General features: G+C 35.5%; 1 protein-coding gene across 1 annotated transcript in view; it reads right to left on the bottom strand.

The window, feature by feature from the left end:
* Window positions 1–14,737, bottom strand: part of LOC125646912 (uncharacterized) — a 324,296-nt gene that overhangs the window by 54,951 nt on the left and 254,608 nt on the right. The window contains exons 354-359 of the mRNA XM_056139838.1: window positions 7,641–7,804; window positions 6,956–7,097; window positions 4,302–4,497; window positions 2,812–3,050; window positions 2,432–2,669; window positions 1,919–2,161 (exon numbers count right to left, since the gene is read on the bottom strand). Coding sequence (XP_055995813.1) covers window positions 1,919–2,161; window positions 2,432–2,669; window positions 2,812–3,050; window positions 4,302–4,497; window positions 6,956–7,097; window positions 7,641–7,804 — 1,222 coding nt within the window. The remainder of the gene's footprint in view (window positions 1–1,918; window positions 2,162–2,431; window positions 2,670–2,811; window positions 3,051–4,301; window positions 4,498–6,955; window positions 7,098–7,640; window positions 7,805–14,737) is intronic.

Genomic DNA, 14,737 nt, shown 5'->3' with positions numbered 1-14,737 from the left:
ATGATATAAAGGTAATAATGGAATATTGCTTCATACATGTAAATATGGGAAGTTGATGATGGATGGAGAAGCTGAAATCATCTCTGTTGTCAAAAAGTTGAGTTGGTTATTATCCGTTAACATCTATGTTCAATAGAATATCTACGTACGAAGCCGATGTGAAAGACTGTGATGTCTTATTTCGATTTAACTGGGATATATCGAATCGACATATGAACGAAAATGATTATTATTAATAGATATAACGATATCGATATATCTAAATGTCGGGTTGAAGGCCACAGCAAAATATTGTTTTGTCCACTACACTCAACAATTTTTCAGTTATCTGATGGCGCATAGTTTTACTGGTGGAAGAGAGAACCCAGATACAATTAATGTACCTGGGAATAGACCACCGACCTTCCGAAAGTAAACTGGGAAATTTTCTCACTTACCGACGCGAGCGGGATTCGAACCCGCGCCGACCAGAGGTGAGAGGCCGTGTGATTTTGAGCGCGATGCTCTAACCACTCGGCCACAGAGGCCCGCAAGATATTGTCTTTTCATCTCTTGTAAAAGCTCTTAAACAAATTCTGCCTCATCAGAATATAAAAAACAGGTCAGCTATCAGGGCCATAATCCGTGCTCATGGAAATTTCACCAGCCTGTTGGAAGACCTGATCATCGATTACAAATATATTGTTAATAAGGAACTCAAGCATCTTTTTGATATCGACCCTTGAGTACTTGTGCGTAGAATCAGAGAATCTGACTGCTGATTCAAAAAGTATTTTTTAAATGACTGATCAGTAAATATGAATTCTACCATTTTTCGTTTTTGCTCTAGACACAACCATGTATGACGTCAACAACTCTAGTCTTTGATTGATTACGAGAAATGGTTGTGTGTAGTGTTGAAAAATCATATTCAACGTTGTTGATTTGAGAATAGCGGTTTAGCAATTTCAAATTTACCAAAAGTCCTTTACAATTGTTTTTTAAAATCCACATTTGATTTACATCACTTATGACATATGTCGTGGCACAATATGTTTGAAGTTTCTCCTTCGCAGCTGTTGATATTTTCGTGAGGACCAAACATATGGGCTTGGTAAAACGTTGTTTTGTTAAAAACCAAAGAATTGCAATGTAGAAAATTCGAGATAATACGTCGTAATAAAAATGTCATTAGCAACACGGAATTTGTCATATTATAGTTATCCATATTCAATGCTATTGTTGCTTATGCCCTGCTTTTAAAGTTTGCAAAGTGAATATATTAAACTTAAAATCAGCAACGACTACCACCGAACGTTCATTCAGGGCGAACTTATTGATTTCATTCATACCACAGTTAACTATTACACCCCCTAGGTACCTGGTCCCACATTTAGTATGTCCAGGGGTTTGTGTTTGCCTAAGTGTTTATTTTGTATTCCTTATAGGAGTTATGGGATTGATCACGGTTCGTTATCTTCACCTTTCATAATATTGTTTCCGCAACAAAAATACTAAGTTCGGACCGATCGTTAAAATAAAGATATTTGAATTACCGTGGAATCATCGTGGGGTATTGATGTTTGTGGGTTCGTGAGTCACTGTTACCCACGAATATACGTATCCTCGAACATTTTGTTTTAAAAACCAAGCTGAGTTATCACTCCTAGTGGCATGGTATCGCTTACCCACGGAATTACGTCTCCATAAACCATCAAAATTTTGCTTACCCACGAACATTGGCCCCCATGAATTATAATGATTCCACAGTATACGTTTTTTGTTGAATATTTGCGTTATGTAGCCATTAATTTCCATAAAACTTTTAACAAGTAAATATAGACTCAGACTGACTGTTTTCAAAGTATACATGTATGCATGTATATTGTTACGGTTTGCAGGAAAGCTGATTATTGTTTGACAGCGAATAAATTCTTACTGTCTTTGTTCCTGGACAGTTCCACTTGCAAAATGGAGTTGGTATGATCTTTAGCAACAAATGCGCTAAATATGGTTGCATTTATTGTGGTGCCATTCTCTCTGGTTGCCAATTCTGTTCGAGCTTGCAAGTTGAAAGATGTGCCGTTAAAGTCGATTTTCATCATTGTGTATTCGCCGTAACCATTAAATGTGTACTGGTCCCCGTCTAGTGTGTTGATATGTGGATCACCCCAGAACCAGGCTGCAAAGCGTTTTCCAAGCAAATGTTTCAATCTCCAAAGACAACATCTAGTATTGTTTGTGATAAACGACATGTAATCTACTGCTACAATATTTCTACTGCATGGACATGAACATTAAATCTGAAATTTGGAGATGCATTTAAATATTTATAAAAGTAACTTTTCAAAGGAAATATTACTTACTACATTCCACTTGTCCGAAAATTGTGCGTGTACCATTGGTTTGACTATATAACATGTACATTAGAAAAATGTACTAAAACACTTGCCTATCCGAACAGGAATCAACCTTAGGCAGAATGATGGTCTAGGCCGCAAGCTGTAATACCAATCGCAATGTCCGGATGCACAGCAAGCCTCCTTTGGCCTGGCATTATCACGATAATATTCTGCTGGTTGAAAAAATGGATTTGCAGAGAGCATCGACCCTGATGCGGGAATACGCCTGGTCAGCGGACCCAGTCGAAATCCAGCCCACCATCGCCATCGGAGAGGATAACAACACTCCTAATAAAAATAAGAAAAACAAATAATTCAAGATAAGGTGTGGGGTGTTGATTGATTGACGTTTTTCGCCGTTTTGGCAATATTTCGGCCATTTTAGTGCGAGGTGTGGGATGTGTAACAGTAGATATAAACATCAACTCACCAAAGAGGACCCAACGGTAAGGGATGTGTAACAGTATACATCGTTCGCTGCGTCGTATCGGTTATAGTTAAACGAAAATCCAAAGAATCTCAGAGATGCACCATTACAGGGACATGACGTCCACCAGACATTAGGACGTGATCTCAAGGACTGCTCGGCATACCAGTTATAACATTCATTCTCCAAGGGATTCGTAATAGTGGCTTCAGTCAGCTTTGTAACCCAGAATCCATCAAACCCTGGAAATGAAAATTATTTCAGAAAGGAAATAGTACATTTTATGCAGTAGACAAGAGGTTCACAACTGTCACTACTGATCTACACAGAAATGAAGCACATCTATATCAATGTTGTCTTAGCTGGAGGTTAATGTTTGATCATGACTCCAGGTATGTTCACTGTTTGAAAATCGCTACAGGTAAGGGTCACTGCTACAGCTACACGTAGAATATTCCATTATAATGCCACAACCGATATGCAAATTCTTCCAATCAATTCAAAGATATTCCAACATAAACACGGAATGCTATTTTTAAAATTAGAATGAAAAGATTGAATATAAAAATAAATGAATAAATGCAATCTGGCATTGGAGTATAGTGAAGAAAGAACTAGAGGGACTAAATAAGGACATCATACATAATAATGAATAAATAATCAAGAATAACTAAACAATGAATGCTACTGAAGATGCTGTATCAAGAAGTAAGTAGACGACAAAAAAGGAAGTGTAAAACAACTACCTGGTAGGAAAAGCTGTATTATTTTATAACGTCTATATTTTTTTTTCATCACAGTTCAACATTTGTTATACAGTTTTACATCTCCAGGTACAAATACTCATTATAAGCTGTCATTAGAACGAGTTAACATACCGCTTAAGCATACTGATTAGTTTTGACAATTCACTGTTGTTCGTGTCTTTGGTCATTTTTAGTGCTTTTTATATACTTATTTATTTGTCCTCGTATCTACTATTGATATGTTCTGGGATTTTAGTAGTTTATCTATCTATCTATCTGTAATTTTATAGAAAGTCTCTTTTGCCAAAAAGCATCAACTGAAATTAAAATTGCATCTTCATGCGTCTCCGTTGTAAAGTTATATCTTAGCCACCTATAGTTCAGAAGTTACCCTTCAATTTTAACTGACATCTAACTTGCCACTAAGTCCTTGATTTACGCAGCGTTAACTAGATGATGACTTTCAGTCAAATCAACTGAAACTGGTGTATGTGGTATTATAAATAATTGTTGATATACCACATACAATGTACATTGTTGCTACTTGCCATTGTGGGAGTGGTTCTGGGGGGCATTTCAAAGTGATAGATACAATTAATAACCAACAGAGGTAGGGGCGTATCCAGACAATTTTTAAGACTCAAGTTTTTACACACCCCTTCTCGTCATCCCCTCTAGATCCGACATTGCAGAAAGATCGTCCTCAAAAGATATTTTCTAGAATCAATAAACAAAAATAAGTCTTACCGCTATTCCCAGAAATCCCCGACATTCGAAAGGCGGCTGCTTGATTGGAATAGGTATTGCTGTCTGCAAACTGTCTATATCTGTATCCAATAGAGATACGACGCCCGGATGTTGATCTAGCATTTACGTTGATATAGTTCACCACACTAAATGTGTCCTGACCATCAGAAACAACGAGAGTTTGGAACGTCACTCTCTGAAAGGATATATCAATCAATCGTCAAAGATCGATGATGAATGGGCTTATTGATATACCATGAGAGATATATTTACACTGTACTTGTATAAACATTTTGCGAACGTAGTTAGAGAAAGTTTGTTTAGAATAAAATTGTGGATCCCTTAGCACAATCCGTAGCTCTACATATATATGGTACTTTGCCCAAATCTTGTGATGTATCAATGTGAGTGAAACCTTCACAACGGAATGTTTCAACTAATCCATCGCAGAGAAAAACTACTTCTTATATATGACATTAAGGTATTCAATGTATAATGACCATATTTCATATCTAATAAATGGATGGTGTAATATTTGTAATCATGGTATCATTTTGAAGGGTTCATCAAATAAAAATAATGCACCATAGGAATTTTTTAAATTTTGTTTACTGCTTGATTTATTTCATCTAGAATTTAACATTGAAGTATATGGGAAAAGCATGTTTTATTACAATATTTCAAAAACAAATTATATTTTCATAATTATCTCTTGGTAGAAAGTTACATACAGTTTCTTTTTATGATAATATGAAATAAAATCAATCATTGACCACACAATTTTTAGAAAATTAGATTTTTCTTATTTTTACAAAGGGCAGACAACTCTTCCAAAAAGTCTTAAGTGCAAAAAGGTCAGCTTCTAATCATTTACCAGTCATGTGAATTTCATCTGCTTCACTTTCATCATTACTTAACAATACACTTTTATGTTGATCTAAATCCTTCAAAATTGTTCGTTATCCTTTCATTGTACATGTACATGGAATACCTTAATTCTAGGTTTGATAGAAAAAGGTTTGCTTATTCATATAGAGATAGTCACACAATAACAGAAGTAAATTTGGCATACAATTACATCAAATCAATTATAATATATATATAGTAGGTTATGCTTAAGGATAGGTACGATTGATACTTATGGATAGCTAGAACATAATTTAAACGGACATCGATTATATGCTATAAACAGAAAGTACGACTATTGTTGGAAACGTCGGGTAACATTATATATGAGTGAATACGTCATTACAAACTTGTTTACACTCAATGATAAGCGTAATTGTCTCTCGGAACATGGTGGCAAAAGGACATGTAATTGTCAACTAATCGGAATAGAAGTTAGCCGTTATAGGGGTTCTTTGCGTATAATGGTTGAAATTGGGATTCAGAGCAAGAACGAATTCTTCGTCTAGACCAGTTATTGAAGGAGCTATCGTAAGATCCGAATGTACTGAATGTTTTTGTAAGCCATGCGTTATAAACGAGTCACACAGACAACTTTGGTGTGCCTTCCAAAGAAATTACTTCAAATAGAAGAAAACTTTATGAACAGTTTTGGGATATGTTGAGTCATCATGTGACGTGGGACGGTGATTGGTACATAGCCAGAAAATATGCCACAATACGCAGAAACTCCCGTCGGAAACTGTATGCTTGGCAGTCACACATCGTCTAATAACCAAGCCTGATCTAGTCTTGTACTCATCATGATGAGAAAACGAGATCAGCCGTGGGTATCCAACGATGGCAGTCAACTGGATGCAATTAAGGCTCATGCAGTAACTATGGTTGTAATAAAGATTATTCTGCCTAATTTGTCAATGGTTAACGTCCTCATTCATGCAAAATAAATTTAACGATCTTTAACATCTTTGATTCGTTAGAATTAATAAGGTATGTTATACCAGAAAAAAATTGATTTGAATGAAATTTGGATAATATGTACAACAATGAAAGGCGAAATTAATATTTTAAAAATATTTTGAAATTGAAAACTTTCAAATTTCAAAGTAAACAGCAATCTGAGGGAAAAAAATTAAAACCCCTGCTGGACTTGAACCTGCGATCTACAGTTCAGCAGTCGACATGTTAACCTACTGAACTACTGTGATAGTTCTTTAAATGAATAGACAAATATTGCTGATATTTATATTTTCATCCATGTTTTAAAAGGAAGTCAGCCATTATGACAATGTAAATTACCTCCTTAATTATCAACATTTCGATTAACCTGCACAAGAAAAATAACTATCCTGGATTTCTTTAATCCTAGAAACGTACAGGTAATGCAGGTAACACTGATAGCATCCTATGTCTTCGGGCGGGTATACACAAGCTAGCACGGTTCCGTCGGGGTTTCATATCTGCCTAAAAGTAGCTTCGCCCCGCATTAAACTTATCTGAGGAAAACTGACCGGTTGAAACACTCATTCGTTAAAGGACCTTGAATTGCCACAACATATGGATACTTACATATCAATATTATTAGCTTCGCCTTCCTGCTATGTAGAAGATTGTTTTTCAAGAATCCCTATACAAACCTTATCTATGTATTATGGATGTTGAAAATAATACGTAGGATAGTAAATGAGAATACTTGTAACAGTAAACAATGATCAACTATTACACATATAAGTAATCGGTACGTGTACCTGTGTTCGATCCGTGAAAAATGTCATGTTGTTCCATGTTGCCTTGTAAACAATTGCTGATTGGAAGGTTTTGAAGTCATCGAAAGAGTTCTGAATTATTCTATCAACTCTTTGTAAAATAGCGGCATCATTTTGATCCTCCCTAAAAAGCAAATTATATGTGTGAGTGTTACTACTTTAATTCATAGTTCAGTTAGTCATAATATGTACACATACACTAAGCTATCAGGATTTTTCAGCAAATAAATTCCAATAAATGGAAGTATGATTTGAAAACAATTTTCAAAGACACATTTCCTTGACATGGTCAATGCTTGACCAAGTTCGTATGGCTTTGAGTACATTTCGTCAATATGGAGAGAAAACACACTTCTAGTAAACGTTGAAAATCAGAATGATGCATGCATCTATATAGTAGTGTTACATCATATAATTTGTTACTATTGACAACATACCTTTTGTATGAAAGGTGAAGATAACAAAGTGACCAATCTCATAATTCCTATAAGGAATATAAAATAGATATTTGGGCAAACAAGGGCCCCTGGATATACCGGAGGTAAGGCCAGGTTCCCAGGATGAGTAAATATCCCCTGTTTATAATTGACTATTAACAACACACCTTGTATACATGTTTACTATTGACAGCATACCTTTGTATACATGTTTACTATTGACAACATACCTTTTATATACATTGTAATACACAGCCGAATCCGCGCCTTCAGTCATCAAATCAAACCAAAATGGACATAGAATTTTGCGACCTAATGTTTCGCTTGAAGAGATATCTCTGGGCACAAAGCTATTATATTGTTCTCCAAGTCCAATGATACCGTTTGTACCAATCTGAAAATGCATTTAAAACTTGTATAGGCTTGTTCCATTCAAAATAGTCAGTGTCATGCAGTTTGAACGTCTTATTTCTGAACAGTATAAGTGTATTCTAACAATGAAATAGATATGTCATTATTGACAAATATTTTTTAAAAGATACTTTGAAATGTAATCTTTCATGAGAGAGAGAGAGAGAGAGAGAGAGAGAGAGAGAGAGAGAGAGAGAGAGAGAGAGAGTATTGTTTGGAAATCAGAAGTAATCATTATACATAATATCTGAAGAACAACCATACACAAACTTTGAAGTGCATTCCATGTAACTTTGCTTCATAAATATTTATAACTGTGTGTCTAGTTGGTTACATCTTTATTCATTATGAATTTATAATAAGTGCCTACTATAGAGATACATTGAGATTCGGGTTATATAAGTTCTATGTACTGCATTTCAAGGGACCAATAATGTCTAGATTATGTCTTCTTTTTTTTGCTAAAATGTAATTTTGCAGGACTAATACTGTCTAGAATATATAGTTTCACTGACCTTTTATTTAGCAGGGCCAATAGTGCCTAGGTTACATTTTTTGCTGGGATATGATTTCACAGGCCAATAATATCCAGGCGCGTAGGCAGAAAGAAAATGAAGTGCACGCAAAGTACGGCACGGGGTCTGGTGGCCGCCTTGAGACTGGGGCCCAGGGGCGAAGCCCCCGGGTTTTACCAATGAAATCACTGAAGTATTTTTTGTGCGTAGAAACAGGGTTTCTTGTCAATTTCCAAACCAAAACAAGTCACAAAATCTTTTCCTTAGGTGTTTCATTGTGCCAACTCACTGTGTGTAGTTGGACTGACTTTACATTTTTTTTTTGCGAATTATATTGTCCTCTTTATAAGTAAATGATTTATTATAGTGACTTTTATACATTACATAATTGAAAAATACATTAAACAGAATAATAGGAATTTAAACACCCGGCTCATCGGGCCTATATGTCACTTTTAACAGAAAAAGAAATTAAATAATACAGTGGTACATGTATTACGCATTACTTTTACTGATATGGTATATGATAGACTGTCTATAGGTGTATACGGAGAACAGAAATTTTGCAGTTTGTCTTGGAAAATTTAATAATAGAAATTTTGTTTTGTCTAAATCTGACATATTGATCATAGTGGGGTTAAATCCGATACTGGTAAAAAAGATTACTCTTAAGATTTGAATAAGAGGAACAATGAAGTGAAAAGTGACATTCATCTTCTACACTATCTGAAGAACATAAAGTACACAGTCTATCCGATAACGACTCCCCCTTATACCGTCCTGTTTCAATTCTCATAGGTAAGACACCACATCTGAACTGGGCAAGTACGGAACGATGACTTTTTGGAATATCCATGATTACATATTTTTCTGTTCGAAAATCACTCATATTTTTTACGGTTCGGTAGGTTCTAAGTTTCGGAACGTTTAGGACCTCTTCATTCCAGCCATTCATAAAATCCCGACGAAGTTTTTCTTCCACTCTGTTTAAGTTACAGACCATACGATTTAGGAAATATACTGTCATATCAAGAGATTCAAAAAGGAATTTGACTGTATTTGACCAATTTATGTTGTGTGATTGTTCCATATCCCACATGAATTTTTTTTTCGTAAGCCTGTCGTCCGGCATTGTAACGAATCGATTCCATAGGCGTAAAATATTCATTTGATGTCGATAAAATGAAGGAAGCCAACCACATTCTCCTTGAACAGCTAAAATTGGAGTAAAACGATGTGCACCAAGAAAGTACCGCAATGCACGATGCTGTACAGATTCAATATTATGATATTTGTCATACCCCCATACACCACTGCAGTAATCCAAAATAGGTGCGACTCCACTAAGGTACATTTTCTCGTATGTTCTGAATCCTACTGATTTACTCGTATGTAATTTGGATATAACAGCTCCTAGGGCTCGTCCCCCCGATTTCGCAAGATTTTCTCTGTTGTTCTTGAATGTGGAAAATTCATCAAACAATACACCGAGATACTTATAAGATGATACATAATCAAGAAGATCTTCTCCTATGTTGAATATATGATCATTTCGTTTTCGCTGTTTTTTTTCGAAAATGTACTACTTTACATTTAGTAGAGTTGATATACAGCCTTCATTTCTTACACCAGCCAGAAACAACATCGAGCATTGCATCCATGTCAGCCTCATTCTGTGCAATTAATGCTATGTCGTCTGCGTAAATTTCGTTGTTTTCGACTTGTGTATATGGTAAATGTCTCTGATAACAAAGAATATACTAAATCCGTGTCCTACACGCATTTCGCAAATTAGATGGTCGTTATAACGATCTAGTTCGTCAATACAACCTATCATTAGGTCAAATGCTGTCTGACGTGTTAAGCCGTTCTTGGCACACTGATTTTGACTGCGGATAACTCCGTTTACCTGAACAGCATATAGGGCTCACGGCGGGTGTGACCGGTCGACAGGGGATGCTTACTCCTCCTAGGCACCTGATCCCGCCTCTGGTGTGTCCAGGGGTCCGTGTTTGCCCAACTATCTATTTTGCATTGCTTGTAGGAGTTATGAGATTGATCACTGTTCTTTATCTTCGCCTTTCATGTACATATATAATATACATTAAAGTGATATTCGACATGATGTTCAAAATTTTAAATTTTAAAAAGGGCTTTAACGTAGTTCCACACTCCTGTGTCGTCATAAGATTGTGCAAAGTCAATAAGTTAATGACTGAAACATAAATTTTGTTGGAGTCTTTTTCAATAGTTATTGTAAAAAATCTTGTTAGCCATAAAATATTTCAAAAGTCTTAGTTATATTTGAATAGTCAATGATGCGTTTCAAAATATTGAATCCAAGGACAATAACTCTGTTTTCATTAAATTATTTATCAAGTCCATTATGCAATAGATTTCCTATATTTTTCACAAACATTTTACCAAGGTGATAAGGAATTATTATCTGTGTCTTTTCATGAAATTACATAAAATTTTAATCCATGAGTGGTTTTGAATAGCTCAGTTGTATGGTGCCAGACTTACGGTTTTTATGGGGGTATACATACTCTGGAAGCTATAGATTTGAAATTATTAGGGAAAGGTATGGATTGTTTTTCATAAATAACTATAACAGATGTACATCTATTAATATAAACAGAAAAAATGATATGTAAACCATGCTATAAGGAAATTGTATCCATATTTGTTTGTTTTTTAACATTTTGGAGAATAAGGCTAATTCAATAATTTTGCACTTATTATACTAAAACTTGATGAACATATTGAAAATGACACGTGTTTTAGTTATTGACATGTTTCCTGATAAATAAATGCAGTTTAAAATTTTTGTTGTTGTTTTTATTTTAAAATAACAACAGATAACTGTTTCCAATGAATTTCATAAAAATCTACATAGGGGTACATTACTTCAGTAGTGTCTGTAATGAAAATAAATCTGGAAATCCTTAACTAATTTGCCTTTTCTCATTACTCTGAATGTTAATTTATTGATTCCAAACAAAAAAATGCTACCTAAACCCCAAAAATCCAGGACTAAGGACCCACCTTAAATTTGATTGAATCGGCATGATGTTAATTAAAAATTATAATTCCTTTCTGACGCAAATGATGTGTATGCAGTTGCGTACTTGCGTATAGGCAGCTATGCGCCTGATATCTATATCATATAGCTTTCCTGAAATGTAATTTCGCGGGTCAATATTACCTAGATTATATAATTTTGTTTGAAAGTATTATCTCGGGGCCAATACTGCCTAGATTTACATAGTTTCGCTGGAGTGTAATGTACAGGGCCATAAATGCTTAAGCTATATGGTCGAGCTGAAATATATTGTCAAGGGGCCAATAATGGGTAGTTTATATCGAATCACTAGAATGTAATTCCGTGGATACGGATTCTTTGCGTTGAAACACTATATAAAATGGAAAAAATTGTTATCAACTTTCAATTTTATGAGTGAGTTATACTTACCAGGGCCCGGTTTTTCAAAAGGTGGTTAACTTCAACACAGAGTTAACTTCTGTGTTAACGTTAACCACGTGATTAACTTTTTCAAAATGCGAGTTTGCGTTAACATTGAGTTAACGTTGTGTTAATTTTAATCCACCTTTAGTACCTGTGTGTTAAGTCTTAACACAGTGGTTAGAAATGGCCGCCCACTTCATTTTCTGTCCGCCTCAGACCAAAAATCATGAACATTTCAAAGGTTCAGACATATTGAGGTGTGTACTGATGCTGAACTATGATGGTGTATTGTTTATGTTGTCATAAATTGATATATTCGTCAAATCTCATAAAATTTACCTAAGGGAAAACAGCTAATGGAAAAACTAGTACAGTTGGATGATGTTGTTACACTTTTCTGTCAGTGGCAATATCTTGCACGTATCTATATATACTTTCGGCATAAACTTTCAATGGGGGGGGGGGGGGGGGGTCAGGTTGTCAATAAAACTCGTATCATATTCACTTATATGAAATCCTGCAACAGGGCCCATGCTTAAGATGTAATTTAACCCAATTTTTAGCTACCAAATGCCAAAGTGCAAGCGGGCCCTTAGATAATGATGATAATCTCCATATTGAAACACAAACTTTAACAAGAGGCCCATGGGCCACATCGCTCACCTGAGTCACCTTGGCCCATATCTGAAGACTTTCCATATATATTTGCATGTAAAACCTTGGTCCCTATTATGGCCCAAACTACCCTTTGCAAACTTGAATGTACACTATGTCAGAAATGATTTGAACAAACTTGAATCTGCATTATGTCAGGAAGCTTTCATGTAAATCTCAGCTTTTCTGGCTTAGTGGTTCTTGAGAAGAAGATTTTTAAAAGTTTTTCCCTATATATTTGTGTGTAAAACTTTGATCCCCCCCTTGGGGCCCCATCTTATCCCCGGGGGCCATGATTTGAACAAACTTGAATCTGCACTATGTCAGAAAGTTTTCATGTAAAAATCAGCTTTTCTGGCTTAGTGGTTCTTGAGAAGATTTTTAAAGATTTTTCCCATATATTTCTATGTAAAACTTTGATCCCCTATTGTGGCCCCATCCAACCCCCGGGGCCCATGATTTGAACAAACTTGAATCTGCATTATGTCAGGAAGCTTTCATGTAAATCTCAGCTTTTCTGGCTTAGTGGTTCTTGAGAAGAAGATTTTTAAAGTTTTTCCCTATATATTTGTATGTAAAACTTTTATCCCCCCCTTGTGGCCCCATCCTACCACCGGGGGCCATGATTTGAACAAACTTGAATCTGCACTATGTCAGGAAGTTTTCATGTAAAAATCAGCTTTTCTGACTCAGTGGTTCTTGAGAAGAAGATTTTTAAAGTTTTTCCTTATATATGTGTGTAAAACTTTGATCCCCCCCTTGGGGCCCCATCTTATCCCCGGGGGTCATGATTTGAACAAACTTGAATCTGCACTATGTCAGAAAGTTTTCATGTAAAAATCAGCTTTTCTGGCTCAGTGGTTCTTGAGAAGAAGATTTTTAAAGTTTTTCCCTATATATTTGTATGTAAAACTTTTATCCCCTCTTGTGGCTCCATCCTACCACCGGGGGCCATGATTTGAACAAACTTGAATCTGTAATATGTCAGGAAGCTTTCAGGTAAATTTCAGCTCTTCTGGCCCAGTGGTTCTTGAGAAGAAGATTTTTAAATGACCCCACCCTATTTTTGCATTTTTGTGATTATCTCCCCTTTGAAAGGGACATGGCCCTTCATTTGAACAAACTTGAAAGCCCTTCACCCAAGGATGCTTTTAGCCAACTTAGGTTGAAATTGGCCCAGTGGTTCTGGAGAAGAAGTCGAAAATGTGAAAAGTTTACAGACAGACGGACAGACAGACAGACGGACAGACGGACGGACAGACAGACGGACGCCGGACAAAATGTGATCAGAATAGCTCACTTGAACCTTCGGTTCAGGTGAGCTAAAAACACTATCGTCTGCACTGGCCTTGACCTTTTGAAAATTCCTTGTATCATTTAAAACTTATTCAAATGAAGAATCGTATGCATGAAACGTACATACATCTATTTTCTTTTTTTAAGGTTATCTAATATGAACAACATTCAATTCAGGTTAATTCAGAATAGTTGATAACACAAACTTAGGAAGAATTTTTCATTGTTGATATTCCTGATTAATCTCCTTTAGTTGAAATGGAGTGGTGGAAAAAGTATTATGTTTAAAACAAAAAGAATATCAAAATAAATAAATGCATAAAAAGAACATAGATATAAAATGCTATAGATATGTATATGCACAGTCTATCATAAGGTAAATTAATTTACCGTTTTCTTCATGAATATTTCAAGTGTTTTGCGGAAAATAAGACTAAGAGTATATATATAAAAAAGAAAGTTAGATATTATTAGAAATTTAGATAATTTATAGGCTAGCATCGCCGTTAAACCCCTCCCATAAATTTTGTCCAATTATGAATTCAACAATATAGAAAACCATATATTTTTTGCGTATATTAATTTTCAAGACATGTAGCACCCCATCCTCTTATTTCTGAGAACATACGTTTACTGTTATTTTTACATGCAAAGTCCGACAGCCCCCTTCCCCGCTTTTCCATATCATAGCACCAGTGATTGATAGTTGAAATGTAAGCTTGAACTGATGAACTGAACCCCTATATTTTACTGGTAAAGGATGACCCCCCCCTCCATCACGCAATTTAGTATTTGAGGTTCGGTCCGCACAGAACAACTCATTTTAGGGGAGGGGTGTATAAATTACTTTGTTTTGGCTTGTCAAGTATTTTCTATAAACCCCCAATTTGATAAACTATGCAATGAGCCTGATTTCTACAACATAAGCACCGTTTTTCTCAACTTGACTTAGGCCTAGTATATATCATTATATAAAGCTCTA

This window comes from Ostrea edulis, chromosome 6 (assembly GCF_947568905.1).
Source record: "Ostrea edulis chromosome 6, xbOstEdul1.1, whole genome shotgun sequence".
Taxonomy (NCBI): domain Eukaryota; kingdom Metazoa; phylum Mollusca; class Bivalvia; order Ostreida; family Ostreidae; genus Ostrea; species Ostrea edulis.
The sequence above is the reverse complement of the archived record's forward strand: the minus strand, read 5'-3'. Positions and strand labels throughout refer to the sequence as shown.